This window comes from Anabrus simplex, chromosome 1 (assembly GCF_040414725.1).
Source record: "Anabrus simplex isolate iqAnaSimp1 chromosome 1, ASM4041472v1, whole genome shotgun sequence".
Taxonomy (NCBI): domain Eukaryota; kingdom Metazoa; phylum Arthropoda; class Insecta; order Orthoptera; family Tettigoniidae; genus Anabrus; species Anabrus simplex.
The window spans coordinates 1,246,654,310-1,246,670,198 of record NC_090265.1 but is presented as its reverse complement, the minus strand read 5'-3'; the positions used below and the strand labels follow the sequence as shown (position 1 = coordinate 1,246,670,198).

Here is a 15,889-nt window from a genome sequence, read left to right as displayed (position 1 = left end):
AGCACATTGAATACAGGCAAAAAATTAACAATGTATCATGTTATGATACATTGTTAATTTTTTGCCTGTATTCAATGTGCTAGTTGTTTTAAGATCTTCGAAAATTGGCTGATGATGACACTTAAAATGTGTTGAAACCGGTCCCATTAAACAGGTTGTAACTACTTCTTACCATCTTATTACGGAGTATTGAAAGGTGGATCCTAACCTATTATATTGTACATCTTACATACAGACAGACAGACAGACTGACAGACAGACAGACAGACTGACAGACAGACAGACAAACAGAAATTACAGAAAATTAAAAAGTGCATTTCCATGTTACTATGGACACAACCAATACAGATTCTGATCAATGTACAGACAAAACTCTTATTTTATATATATAGACTAGCTGATGTACCCGTGCTTCGCTACGGAATTCTACATTGTATACAGAATTCTAGGTTAGGTAGCGTACACGTTGTGAGGAGCAAGATTGTATTAAATTGCATAGTTCTTAATATTACGGTACCCTAGAAACGTGAAGGGGAATTTACCAAATGTCTTTTCTTATGTGAAGACTGGGTTAGGGAATTTTCATTGTAATGGTAGGCTCTCTTGTCTACCATCAGTTACAATCAAGTTGGGGAGTTTTCCTTATAATGGCACACACTCACTCTCCACCTGCCTTTTTACATCCTCAGAAAGGCTGTCTTAGTTGTTTTCCCAACTGAAATCAACATAGATCAGTACAATAACGCCAGTAGTAATGTCGCGATTAAAAGCAATGCTATCATGTGAATTACTCGATCAAATTAAAAACCACGCATTTTCTCACTTTTAACGTACAGTACTACGCTGCCAATCTAACAGTCCAAAGTTCCAGAGCTGGAATTACCAGGCTGCAGATAGGCGCGAACAGTGATCACTCTTTAACTTCTGGGGGCAGTTGGTGGATGGATGAAGGCGGGGGGGTGCTGCGAATAGTGTAGAGTCCCAGGGCAAAAACTACGCCCGCTTAGTCATCTGTTTAATAGGAGTACCCGATGAGTCGGAAAATCTCAATTCACTACACTGGCGGCGGAAAAAATCTGTCTGACTTAGAGGCAAATTTTTCCTCCAAATCAGAGGAGAAACCCCCTCTTCACTATTAATTTGGAATAAAATGAATGCAGAATTTAATAAAAGTGAAGAGGAAGAAGCTTTTCTTAAGAAACATCTCTTTTCAGGGTTGAGTTTTGAGTTATTTAGTGAATTGCGGTGCTATAATTTGGAATAGGCCTAAATTGTAATTCTAGACCAGGTCATAATGCTACTACTATACTACTACTAAGTGAGCCTCTGCCTTAAGAGTGCGCACGGCTCATTCAAGACAGCATGTCAGAGTAGGGATCGAATAGTTGGAATACTATGATGAAGCAGTGTGATACGTACCAGCAGTATCAGAAAATATATGAACCAGAGGAATGGCATGCTAAAAAAGAAAGTTTCCTAACTCCCCAGCTATTTCCTGCCAATATTCAGGCAGGCTGTCATACTCGGTACACAGCAGTAATCCCATCTATCGGAGTTGAGTGGCAGCATAAGAAACAAAGAACATCACAACAAACAATGGTCAATGTAATGTTATTGTTGATCAATGTCATGCGCTTTCGATATTGTAGGCCTTCACATTTAGTTTTCTTCCGACTCTGAAATACAGTCGGTACAGTAAAACTGAATAAAACATAAATGATCGGAAATTGTATTCTCTATATCTTATGTTATGTAGTAGTACTTTTCTATAGGACAATAACATAGGTATTTAAAAAGTTTAATTTTAGGCGCCTTTCCCTAAACTGCAATTACATCCAAGGTGAATAAAATTGTTTATAGCTTGGAGTGTAGTTTCTTATTCCTCGACTCTATAACTTATACCGATTTTCATTAAATTCTGTTAACCCATTTTCTCCCATTTTCTTGGCGTTGGTATGGACTTAGCAACAAAAATACAAATTCATGAATATCTCTGTTATCATAGCCGATACGGTAAACATGTAAGAGACATAAATGATCAGAAATTTAATTCTATACAACTTTAGTTATGTAATTTTTATTGATAGGACCACTAATAATATAAATATTTGAAAGTTAAATTTCAGGCCTTCCCCTAAACTACCATTTCACTCAGTCTGAATAAAATTATTTATAACCTGGATTGTAGTGGTTCATCCCCCGACTTTACATATTGATTTTCATTAAATTCTTTTCAGCCGTCTTCTCGTGATGCGTGTACATACATACAGACAGAAATTACGGAAAAGTAAAAAGTGCATTTCTTTGTTACTGTGGACATGACCGATACAGAAATACCATTGTTTCAAAATTCTGAGCAATGTAGAGACAAAACTCTTATTTTATATACTGTATATAGATATGCATATAATTTTTATTCGCACAGCCATTTATGTTGTCTTATAATTGGAAAATTTGTTGTTTTTAGCAACATTTTAATCTGTGATTTGAACTGGATTTCATGCTTCATATCATGTTCATGCTGCACCATTTTAACATTCAAAATTGACAAGACGCCATCACGCCGCATCACAGGATCTAAAGACTTTTTATTTACTTACTTCGTCGTGTCCTCACCTTATTTTTAATGTTTTGTATTTGTGACTGAAGATGTCCCATAAGAGGATGAAACATGTATCACGAGTATAATCTAATGTAGTCAATGTAGTCTTTTTAATAAAGACAATTACATTATTGTAAATGTGGAATTATAAAATTCAAATTTTCACAAGTTGACAATCAACATAAAAATGCACTCAATACAATAAATCCAAATGAACACGGAACTCCACTGTGTTAGTAGAAATGCCACATGTGGCCACATGATGTTTGAACAGGTAATCACTGGACTCCGCAGATGGGTACTGAGAAACCCCAACTATCATATTCAGTCAAAAAAGGCTGCATTACACTAGCTCATTGAGCCTACCTCTGATCAAAATACTTTAAAGAAAAGATAACCTTCTCAATGTAGCACATAAACACAAATTACACATTTGTAAACAGGCCCCAATGTCAACAAGCTCTGGCTATGTCTTGCCTCACAAAAAATTATTGCTTGCTCTCCATTACTACAGAGCACCCTCTCTTCAGGGTGCGTCCCTGTCACAAAAAAATGTATGGCTCCAGACATCGGGCAGCCAACACACATCTTCAAATCTCTCCATTAGTAACTTGGGCTCACCTACTTAATTCTCAAATATATCTTTAATCTGCCTTCACGGCTTTCATATTGTCATCACTTATATAAACTTACATTTAGCCCGTTAATACACTTAGTTCACTGATGCATCACATCTCATATTCCATTTTATAGCGGGTGTTCAATCTTTCCAACTTAGAGTTCTGGCTTCCAAAACCTGCTGTATCCATATGTTACATTTTGCTCTATGCTTTGACACAAAAATTCACTACCAAATAATTGGCAATTAAAAATTCTTCCTTCAGAGATTCTTCTAAGTTCTTCGGATGACATTACTACCTTCTCAACTCACAGCCATTTATTTCATTTATGAATTAATTTTAAAATCTCTGTCGCTCGCCTATCTACATGGGAGGGCAAGGCTCGAACCTCATGACACTGCTGCTCTTCAGATACTGATGTTATCTTACAATATCATGCACATGCAAATTAAACTTAAGAGTTGAATGTCAATTCTAATCCCCAATTCTGAATAAAACAAAATAAAACAAATATGTCGTAACTGACAACATTGAATGAACATAGTACATTTAAATATTTCCCATAAAACTACGGGCATTCACTAATAACAATATGCGTGACATAATTACAAAATGTAATAAAATCTGACACCAAAAATAAAATGATCTTATTCTCAAACAAATCTTCTTGCATATTTACATCGAATTAAATATATCTAACTACTCAGACCACCCTCAACTTTTTTACCGCATACTGCTGCTAGGTGGGAGCACTGACCCTTGCTGGATTAAATACAGACGCTTGTTTCCCCACTGGTTCCTACATTGGCGTCGTGGTGTCTTGATTCTCTCAGTGATAAGTGCAGTAGAAACCCTAATAAAATGAATAACATCTCTTTTCTCTCATATAAGCATAGTAATACTAATATAACAATGTTACATCACTGAAACTCCTAACAGGAATCCTTGCCAAAAGGCTGGCAGAGAAGCTAGAACACCTTTTACCAGAGGAACAGATTGGTTTTTAGAAAGAAAAGGTCCACGACTCTGGCAGTAGAAAATCTGTTGGAACAAATAAAACAGACAATAGAAAGACCAAAAGGAAAACTATATGTATTTTTTGTTGACTACTCAAAAGCCTCCGATATGGTCAACAGAAAGGTATTAATAGATAAACTGGAGGAACTAATTGGAAGAACAAGCACAACGACCCTGATATCAAATATACTGGCAGAAAATCACATACAGATAAATAATGGAATAGGCATATCTGACTGGCTGTCACAAACGAACGGTGTCCTCCAAGGCGATCCACTCAGCCCTACTATATTTAATGTTCTCACGAACAATGTCACCAGAAGAATGGCAGGAACAAGCACATACATATACGCTGATGACATGGTTATCGCAGCAACAGATATAGATAAACTGCAAGTATCGATAAACACAGTATGTGAATGGGCAGAGAGAAACGACATTCAGATAAACGAAGAGAAGATGGAATTGGTACTGTTTAGGAAAGGAGGAAGACTCACTGAAGCAGAGAACGTCAAATGCAATGGCAAAATACTCAAGAGGGCTAACAATTTTAAATATCTAGGTATCACAATCAAAACAACGGGAAAGAGTTTCAGATAACATATAAGATCTAGAGCAGTGGCAGCCACTAGAGCTATGAATGAAATCAGAAACATCACACAACTATTGATCAGCACAGCTATGGACCTGTATAGGTTAAATATACTACCTGTTCTGACGTACGGCCTAGAATAAGTGGGAGAATACCTCACATACAAACAGCTGGAAGAATTGGAGCGAGTAAAGGCTAAATGCCTGAAGAGAATTTTAGGAGTCCCGCATGCAAGATCGAGGCTAGTGTATGAGCTTACCAGGGAGACCTTCTTAATAGAGGATCTGAGATGCGAGCTCATACTTCCAGCTAGTACCAGCTTCAAACAACTTATACAAGATCTGCATGAGAAGAAAAACAACATACCGGAGGACTTCTATGCAACATCTGCTATGCAAGACAGGACCTGGATGGAAGCTAATCATGATATGCGACACGTGACAACGAGACTGTCGATCCATGGTTTTCACCACAAGGTGTGCTGCAACAAATTATTTCACAAACCAAATGAAGAATGTGTGTGTGAGTTGTGCTTGGAATTCTGTGATAGATACCATATTATAAAATGCAGGAATAGACAGAAATCCATGACAGCTTATAGCAAAGAATGTAATGTAATGGGTTTCTTTTTCTGTACGGCATGTGTGCATTTTCAATAATAATAATAATAATACAGTAATAACAATGTTAGATGTAAATATGAAAAAAATTCAAACATGATTAAAAATTAAAAATTTATAAACCTCAAAAATGTGTTAAATGTATTGGCCCCTTTTCATATTTCATTGTCAGAATCAAAGAATTAAATAAGTTCATTGCTGAGACAGATAATTATAGTTTTGGATACAACAAAAATAATTCATTTATCTCAAAAGTGTTGAAATTATAAAGCCTCAAAATATAGCTAACATGCTCAGTTTACAGCAATTAATGTGCTACAAATATGCCAGTCTTCAATATGTTAATTATGGAACAAAATTAGACATAGAAGGGGAATCTCTTTTTCTATGATTCCAATTTAGTAGAATATTTAATTAGTTTCTTTCCTTATCAGGAATTATGCAATGTTTATTATCCCATAAAAGGTTTAAGAAACCTGTAAATTGCATTCTAGAAATGATACAAACCTAGCTTGGCCATATTTCCATCAGGGGCCTTAGGTTTGTTTCACTGTATATCTTTCCTTTCGAAAATTGCTCAAGCAATCCAACTTTTAAACCAAATAGAATATAGAAAGAAGAAAAAATCTGCATGCCTGCAGTTCAGGTTGCTGAAAGACTGATACAGACTTCATTAAGATGAGTTTGTGGAACCTTATGATTTTATTGTTTGAGAATAGTAGATTTTTACTTTATGCTTGTACACTAGAACCTCCCTTCTGCGGACATCGTCGGTTCCGAGGAAAAGTGTCCGTTACGAGAGGTGTCCTCTAAAACAAGTTTGTAAAAATAATTGAACATTTTAACGGCAAAGAGCATCCACCTTAAGAATAAACATACACATCTTTATTTTTATTATTCTAAGTCATTTCTGTGTTAATATTTCATAGAGAGTTGTTATAACTGATTTTACATCATTTATAAATATTACAGCTTCATAAAGTAATCCCTTGTTACTCATGTTGAACAGACAACTGAAATGCTACGGTATTTCTGTCTCACTAATTAATGCCTGTACTGTCTATTCCTTCTCAAGTTGACTACCTGAGCTCGACCTTATCAGCGACAATCCAAGTTATAAATAGAATGATGCAAGAAGGGAAGAAAATCCCCAGGTAACTTGGAAGTCGACAGTCTCTGGCAGCATTTCTGGGCAATTAGAATTCTCGGAATAGGCCTATACACCACTAGGTAGAACTGCATTCCGATGTACCTTCTCTCCCCTTGTACTCGAAATAGTACAAACATTCAAAAGGGATTTCCTTATGTCTGAAGAATGGTTTTAAAAGAAAGGATGACATGTGGTCCGACATAATAAATTGTCCTGCGACGTGTAAAGTGTCCGCTTAAGTCAAGTGGACGGGACAGGTGGCAATGTCCGCTGTCCGGAGTATGAGATGTCTGCTTAAATGAGGCCTATTTAACACTTGTCTTATGTAAAATAAAATCAGTTCTGAGGAAAATTGTCCATATAGGGAGGTGTTCACTGAATAAGGTTGTCCGTTAGGGCAGGTTCGACTGTATTTCACTTTTTGTGTCATATTAGTTATCACAACCAAGTCCTAAGTTGCCTTTTTTTGTTTTTCAGTGGTTCTGGTTCATGGGATTTCACACAAATACCACTCAAGGTTAAAACTTTGGCTGAATTGGTAAGTTACTTAAAGTCACTCTCTGTTGAGTTCACGAATTAAATCTGGTTTACAAGTGACTTTTCATTTTGACCGTACTGAAATTCAATATATTAAAAATATTTAAAAATTAATTTATTGAAAACCACTTATTCAATACTTTTAAAATCTTTATGACTATGATACAATCATTATATTAAAGTTTAAGCATATGGTACATGTTTCACCTGTCATTGCAGGCATCATCAGCCATAAATTCTAAACTCCAAGTCAGAGCTCTGAGTGGATGCTATACTAAAACTATTCTCAAAAGTTATTTATTTATTTATATTTTTTACAACAATTTGCACTGATGTACAAGAACATCATGGTCATATTTGGAGTGAACTGGCCGATCGTGAACTTCATGACCTAAACAACATACTGCATGTTTAAGAGAAGATGGAATCATTTATTTAAATAAGACTTGGTGAAGCATCCTCTACTAGCTATCTTGCCATCTAACCGACACTTCACTTCAAAAAAAAAAAAAAATTTTAAATAGAGATTCTCATTTCTTTAAGGAAGTGAGTTGATCTATAGAAGATTCTGGCTATCCTTAAAACCATATAAACTGAACGTGTTTGCTCTCCTATATATGCTAAAAGAAATGTGCAGATGTTGTGATTCCAATAGACTTCAATTGCCTTCCCAGTATCGGCATTATGAGAGTTGATATATTTGCATCATCTCCATTAGATGTGAACATGAGTAGGACATCCCATGAAGAGTTTAAGGCATGATCGACCAGTTCACTCCGAATATGACCATGATGTTCTTGTACATCAGTGAAAATTATTTTAAGAAAAAAAAATTGAGAATAGTTTTAGTATAGCATCCACTCAGAGCTCTAACTTTGAGTTTAGAATTTATGGCTGATGATGCCTGCAGTGACACGTGAAACATGTACCATATGCTAAAACTTTAATATAATGATTGTATCATAGTCTTAAAGACTTTAAAAGTATTGAATAGGTGGTTTTCAATAAATTAATTCATAAATATTTTTAGTATATGAAATCTGGTTGTAAAGCGTTCATTTTATTGATGTGATAACTGTCTCTTTAATAACTGTTTCATGTGAAAATATAATTTTAATAACATAAAATGAGGTATTTATCAACAACTGCAGAAGTGAGCTTTGTAAAATGATCATCATAAAATACCTCTGCTGGTCTCTGTCCTTGTACAAAAAGTTGACTCGTCTCTCCCTTCTCACCTTATTTCATCAAATAAATTTTAGTTTCCTTGTACCGTAAAATGGGGTAAATTTGGCCATTTTTTCGTATATTTTAAAAAAATTTAACATGGAATACTTCCTCCATTTTCTAGAAAAAAATAATATACCTTAAGTTCTGCCATGTTTGTTCTTCATTGTTATGCATGTACATAATGGTAATTGTTACTCAGTAATGAATTATGATTATCGAAAAAGCAGCCGGAGTTACCCATGTTTCGGGGCAACCTCGGTCACCATATAAATCACTCAAGAACGACGTTTCCTCCTACTTAGTGTTACTTTGGCCACCGTGAATGTTTTTAAAAACTTGTAGAATGCCCAATATCAATAATTAGCAAACAAATTAAAACAATTCATGGTAAAACAGACATATAGTGATCACATTTTCAAGATATTTGCGAACAACTTACGTTTTCCACAAAGAATAAACATGTTTATTTTAACTTAAGCCTACAAGATACAAACGATATATATTATGTTATGTAACTATTTTTAATGGCATAAAAATAATCAAGAGAGCAAAATCATATTTTCTTGAGTCCAATTTATGAAGAGAAAAGCAAGTTGGAAAAAGAAAAACTCTTAGATTGACCTTACAATACTTTGGCTTCTACATTAAAAAATATGTGGGCTCTCAGTTAAGCTCTTGAATTTGTTTTGCCCACGTCTGACTGGGTCACGAACTTCCAATTTCCTCACAATATCATCTTTCTGGACTTCACAGGGAAAGTGAAGAACACATCCTTTCCAGCTTTCTTCCTCGAAAACTTCACTAGCAAGTGCTCTCCAGTTTCTTTAACTTCTCTGACATAAAGTCGCTTAATTTTGTCCTTGGAAAATTTTACAAGTACAAAATTTCGTACTTCATAATTATTAGACCCATCTGCTTGTATTTTCAAACTTGCTGGCCTGCCTTCAGTTGAAATTTTCTCTGCTTGGCTGCAAAGTTCATCATTTTCTTCAAGCTGCTCCTGTTCATCTTGGGGTTGCTCTGATATGTGGTTTGTGGTTACACTTCATCCAGGCCTCACATTCAGTCATTTTCCTTTGAATCTGAAATTATTTTCTCCTAATCGAGATGTCTTCAGGAGATTCATGAATAATACACACCATGACTTTTCCGAACTCTGATTTTCGGTAAAGTCAGAAAGTCTTTTTTAGGACAGCATTTCTATTTAGAGGATGGAGTCCTGCAGCTTTGAAGCTTGATTTCAGGCTACCTTTCAACCTTTCATCCCCTATATCCTCCAGGGCTGCCTTGAAAACTGTTTTAGGTAGAGTTGGCTCCTTCCTGAAAACAAATACCAGAGATAATAGGTAGGCCCTAATTATAATATCTTGGTTAGCAGTACCTCGGGGGTATAAAGGAAGCACATACATATAAGCATCAATGCAAACCTCAGCTGAAAGAATGCATGGACGTCCTATTTTTTCCATGTGCTTCTTGTTCAGCTTGTCTTGCAGGGTTGATTGTGGAACAACATATTTCTTCGAAGCTTGCCGAACCATTATTGTACTTTTCTTTATCTCTTCTAACGCGTTGTTTTTTATTTTTTTTTTTTAGGTAAACAGGATTGTAATTACAATATCCGTGGCCACCTAAAACTTTCTTGTATCTTCTTGGCACGGACGAAGTTACCCTGGAAGGTGGCAACTTTTATCACAAAACAATTCCATAAAAAATTTGGCCAAAATTCATCAAATTGAGTTGATCAGTTACCAGATGTACTTACTTTCTAACACCATAAACCGCTGGAGTAGAGAATCAAATGCTGGGGCTGGAGAACAGTTTGGTTTCCAATGTTACCCAACAAGACAATAGTCAGTGCTGTGAAATAAATCGCTTGACTCAACAATGAGCCCGCCTATATTCTTTGAACTAGCGAGTATTGATAGAGTATTCTATTGCACACGTATTTTAGTTGTCGCAAGTGATTCATCTTTTATATTATAGGCGGCAGGAGAAAAATCAGTGTTGCCATGTGTCAGTGGCTGAATTTACCCTGAATAGCCAAAATTACCCCATTTTATGGTATCTGTTGGATAAGACGCATCCCATACAGTTCCAAGGCCAGAAGTTTCAACTTGCATCTGTCCTGAGTGCCTTGTGTGCTCTTATGAATTTTATGAGGGTGGCATTGATTGTCATTTTAAGAATCAAAGCAGTGAAATTATCAGCCTCTGTTATTAACAGGTAGTCTTGTAGTTCAGAAGCCATGAGTCAAAACTGTGCAACTTAAAAAAAACCAGTTGAATTATATTCTTATTTTGATACAGATTTTTTTCAAATTATCAAAGGAAACTGGTGATGCATTCCTTTTTAAAGAGACATCATTTGATTTTCACCAGTTGTTGGTGGTTTGGTGTGTATCTTGCTGAGGTTGGGTCTGTTATAAGACATGACTGTTTCATATAATATGACTTTTGAATCTTACTTTGAGGTCTCACTGCCTGACAAGGATTTAGTCACTTTATGTTGCAGTTGTACTCTCGTAGTTTAATCATACTGTTTGGGGATAATGAAATCCTGTGTTTCTGCTTATTTAAAGATTTGCTGATCATTTCTGTTCTTCGCTCCATATTCACATCTGCCATTACTCCAGGGTTTTCTTTTTTTACATCTGACCTGTCTGTTGAGATCACTGGCATTGATGAGGTGTCTTCAAGAGGCACTAACAGAGGTTTTCTTGTTGAGAATTGCCCAGAAAGCATCTTTTGTCATTATGGGTTGACCTGATTGTAGAAAATGCATTCTAAAAATGGATTTTCTTCTGTTTGTGACCTAGGTGGTCTTCATTGAGTAGTCATCATAACTCTGGAGCAGTAAATTGCTTTAAGAAACATGCAAGTCCTACCTTTTGTACTTTCAGACTATCAAACCAACCTATTTTGATACATTTATACTTGTTATATCCACACTTTCGAAGATAAAGGATGAAGGCAGGTGTCATAGACACCTGCATACAGTTTAAGCAAGACTGTACAATTATAAATTAGTATCACCATTGCTGCATAATAGACTGTGATGAGTGTGTTGATGGCCTTCATAGTTCACTAAAATGCTTAAGAGGGACACTTTCAAAGGCATTCAGTCACACTTGTCAAGATTCTGTTTCCTTCCGTAGTTCAATTTTTTTGGTCCCAACGGCAGGAATGAGACAAGTCTCTGCTGGCGTTAAGTTCAGACATAGTGACAGTAGTGTAAAATGTCACTATTAGGTGAAAATGAAAAATTACTTCAATAAATTATAAGAACTGTGAATGTTCGTCTTCTTGAGAACGGGCATATGAGAAGAATAAAAGCCATTTGATCAAAAGGATGAACTGCATTGTTGACAGCTATGAAGATGGTTTTCTGTGATTTACCATTTTCGCACCTTAATTAAGGCCACAGCTGCTTCCTTCCCACTCCTGGCCCTTTCCTATCCCATCGTTGCCATAAGACCTATCTGTGTTGGTGTGACGTAAAGCCAATTGTAAAACGCAATGTATTAATGATAAATCTGTCAGACCAACAGTCTCCTGTCTTGTAAAATGTCACTATTAGGTGAAAATGAAAAATTACTTCAATAAATTATAAGAACTGTGAATGTTCGTCTTCTTGAGAACAGGCATGCGAGAAGAATAAAAGCCGTTTGATCAAAAGGATGAACTGCATTGTTGACAGCTGTGAAGATGGTTTTCTGTGATTTACCATTCTTGCACCTTAATTAACGCCACGGCTGCTTCCTTCCCTCTCCTGGCCCTTTCCTATCCCATCGTTGCCATAAGACCTATCTGTGTTGGTGTGACGTAAAGCCAATTGTAAAACGCAATGTATTAATGATAAATCTATCGGACTATCAGTCTTCTGTCTTGCTTATGTTGAATCAGTATCTAGTCTGATCCAGGACACCCTAGATTTGCCATAAGACACAGAATAATACACAATAACAATTTTGAGGGAAGATAAAAAAGATCAATGTTTAAAAAATTGATAGGTTACAATTAACCATGTTAAATGGCATGAACTCCATATAAATGGTGACGAAGAATCGAAACGGAGTATTTGATGAGTGAGATGACTATCTCATCTTGTAGGCTTCTCGCTAGTTTATATTTTTGTCGCCATGTGACGAAAGATTTGGGAATTGTTCCCCTCGCGCCAAAGAAAAGTCCAGTCACCGTAATTCTTTTAAGGTTATACGACTTAAGAAAGAAAGGGATGGTTGGATTATAGATATCCTTTTTCTCATTGTCTATGTCAGTCGGCTGAGAGGCTGAAGATTCAAAGCGTACCGTAGGATCAATAATTTCTGCTTCGTTCCTCCGTCTGTCAATCACTATAATATCAATCCTGCGAGTGCTGCCTCCTTCGGCGAGGCAGTGGACTTCTTCAAACACTTCTAGATTTTTGAGACGAAGAGCATTAGCAATCAGGTTTCTGATGATGTTATGGCGTCTGATCCTAAGCAGTTCTCCTTGAGGGCAACTCCCCAGCACATGTGGTAAGGTTTCATACTCACTGCAGTGTCTGCAGTGGCCTGTGCTGGTAGAACGTCCCGGCAGAGTACGTACTGGTGCAACCATCGCGGTCATCTTCAACATCTTCCTCCATTCCGAACAAGTTAAACCATCTCTTCTGGTAACCCAAGAATTAGCAGCAGGAACTTGAGCAAATAACTCAACACCTCTTCCTTTTTGTGGATATGCACACCAAGCTTCAAATTCGCGTGTTCTAAGTATATCGCGCAGTTGTCTAACAGATTTCGTTGATGTCTCCTCATTGAGTTGAAGTTCAGATAGGCAGCAAGTTTTTATTGCTGTGAAATTTCGAACAGCATTTACGTGCGAATCATTCACAGCTTCTAGCTTAAGATTGATGTTCAGCTGTTGAAGGTACGCTTCCCAAGTAGCGCGCATTAGTGCTAACCATTTATATTTGTGGCTCGAATAGATCATACTTGTCGGTGTGTCACTCGGAAGTTGTAGAATTTCTAAGTGCGCTTCTGATCATGTTGTCGGCTTTCAACAGACTTGATTTGGGAATTTTCTCAACCGAAACAGTCTGGAAGGGGTATATCAGTGTAGGGCCAATAAACTGATTTATTACAGTCAATTTTTGATGCGGTTGGAGTAAGTGAGTCCTGGTAATCTGATCTAAGTTAGCTTTCAATTTTTCAAGTACCTGATGTTCATTGAAGACTAAAGTCTGTCTGAAAGTTGCCCCTAAATATTTTATTTCTTCACTATCATTTATACTTCTAATGTTTCCAGAGACCGTCACGATATCATCAGAATGAAGTTTACCATTTTCTATAATAATGGCATTTGATTTGTCTGCATTTATATGCAAGCCTATTTCTTGAAGCAGATTTATGACAGAAGTGACTAGGATTGAAGCTGCTGCTTGGTCTTTAGCTATGATCACCAGATCGTCGGCAAAGCATAGGGATGTTAAAGGTACAGTGTTAGGACTCAATTGAAAACCATACATTTCTGATACTTTGATGTCTGTGAGTTCATCAAGGATGTGGTTTATACCCCAGTTAAATAAGAAAGGTGAAATGGGATCTCCTTGCATCACTCCACATTTGATGTTTATCTTATCTGTATGACCACGAGCAGTTTGAATTTGTGTTGTGTTTTCTGTGAGAAGGTTGACTAGTAACTTCTTAATGGATCTGGGTAGTATAGAGTTCTCTATTGTCGCCTTTAAGTGATTGTGTCCTATACTATCGAACGCTTTGCTGATTGAAATAATAACATTAAGTTATTTATTAGACCACCTAATCAATACAAAATCGTCTTGGATGATGTCGAGGAATACTATGCAGCCTGAAATCTTTTTCATTCCAGCTGTTCGTAAAATGCCATCAACAATATTCACGTTAATGAAAGAGCCAGGGGTCATGACAAAACCTCTTTGGAACTGGTTCAAAGGGATGTATTCCCTTACAATTTTATCAAGGATTTTACTTAATATGCGCCGAATAATGGAGCAAATACTAATCGGTCTCCATTTGGACAGATCATTCTCTTCACCGCCTTTATGTATAAGAACAGTCCTCGCTGCCTTAAGAACCTCAGGAATGAACCCACTTTCAAATATTCTTCTGATGATATGGGCTAAAATATTGGCAGCAAGTGGATCATAAACAGATTTCAATAAAACCTTATCCGGACCTGGGCTAGTGTCAATTGCTATGCTCTTGATAATAGAGAAAACTAACTCTTGAGATATTGAAATTGTATCGTCTAAGGTTTCATTCGTATAACCAATATAGGAGTGTCTCATGCAATCATTAGGAGTTTCAAATCTGTTCCTAAAATATCCTTCAACAACATCTTTCTCTAGTTTCAAATTATTAGTTCTTTTGCCGCTTAAAATTTTTCTAATTGCTTTCCTCCTTTGGTAAAAATATTCATATTGAGTCAGTTCATACTCGAATTTAGCCTTCCGACGTTCACGATCATTCTTAGAGGATCTCTGTGGGTTACTGGAGGTTTTATACTGCCAGTTGTTATTTTTGTAAGTGCCACGTTTACGAGCTTCAATATATCTAGTAACTGGACTCTTTGGACCTGGCAGTAGGTCTGTAGCTGTGGCAAGGAAGTTTACAAAATTAGTGACTTGTTCATTGAATTCAGCATCACTCAGTTTATGCTGAAAAATACCTAGCCATTTACTCAGTTCGTCGTGGTAAGGTTTATTTTTTTGCTGTCTTTGATCAGAGGTTATATCCAACTTCGTTGACTGACCATTTTTACTAGAAATAGGAACAGGATCTGAAGGTGGATTCTTAGACTGGCTAGGTGTGGTCATAGATGGATTCAACAAGCTGGCTCTGTATTGCTCTGGGTGTGATTTACTTATATGTATCTTAAGGCCTTTATACATTTGCCCGCAAAATTGACATTGTGTTTTGTTATCAGTGGTACTCTTATTGGTGTCATTTGCAGACATAGTACAGGATGTATAACCTCGATAATATAGTTACAGATTATATTTGTCAATGATGATAATTTATTAGGTGCATAGACATTATTACTATGAAACTGTAGAATATATCAGAAAGTAGGGATGTGTAAATTATTTCGTCTTGTAAATGCAAACCATGAATTGAAGGTATTATAGTGGGATATTTAAAGAGAGTTAAAGATGGCAGGAAGAGAGAAACAGCCTAATTCAGACGGTGAATGATTAATGGACACAGAACACTTACATGATAACAAGCGGCTACCTTAGTAATATGTTGGAATTACCGCCTAGATGTCGTTGGTTTATCGTTAGCTTCTTTGTATACACTTAAAGCTATTGGACATATAAATCAACGCCAAACAATATAAATCAAAATGGCTGTCATCTTGGCAAAAATTCAGCACACTTATTTAGTGAAAATTTTCTATAATGGGAGCACAGGTGTGATAGATAACATCAACTGGGGCACTATACACCTCAATACGCCACAAAGTACACGAATCAGCCTATAAATAAACATAATTCAGCGTG

At 36.4% G+C, this 15,889-nt stretch overlaps 1 protein-coding gene across 1 annotated transcript in view; it reads left to right on the top strand.

Moving 5' to 3' along the window:
* The window catches only part of LOC136858244 (TBC1 domain family member 19), a 278,312-nt gene that overhangs the window by 53,953 nt on the left and 208,470 nt on the right, over positions 1-15,889 (top strand). The window contains exon 5 of the mRNA XM_067137644.2: positions 7,079-7,139. Within this exon, the coding sequence (XP_066993745.1) occupies positions 7,079-7,139 (61 nt within the window). The remainder of the gene's footprint in view (positions 1-7,078; positions 7,140-15,889) is intronic.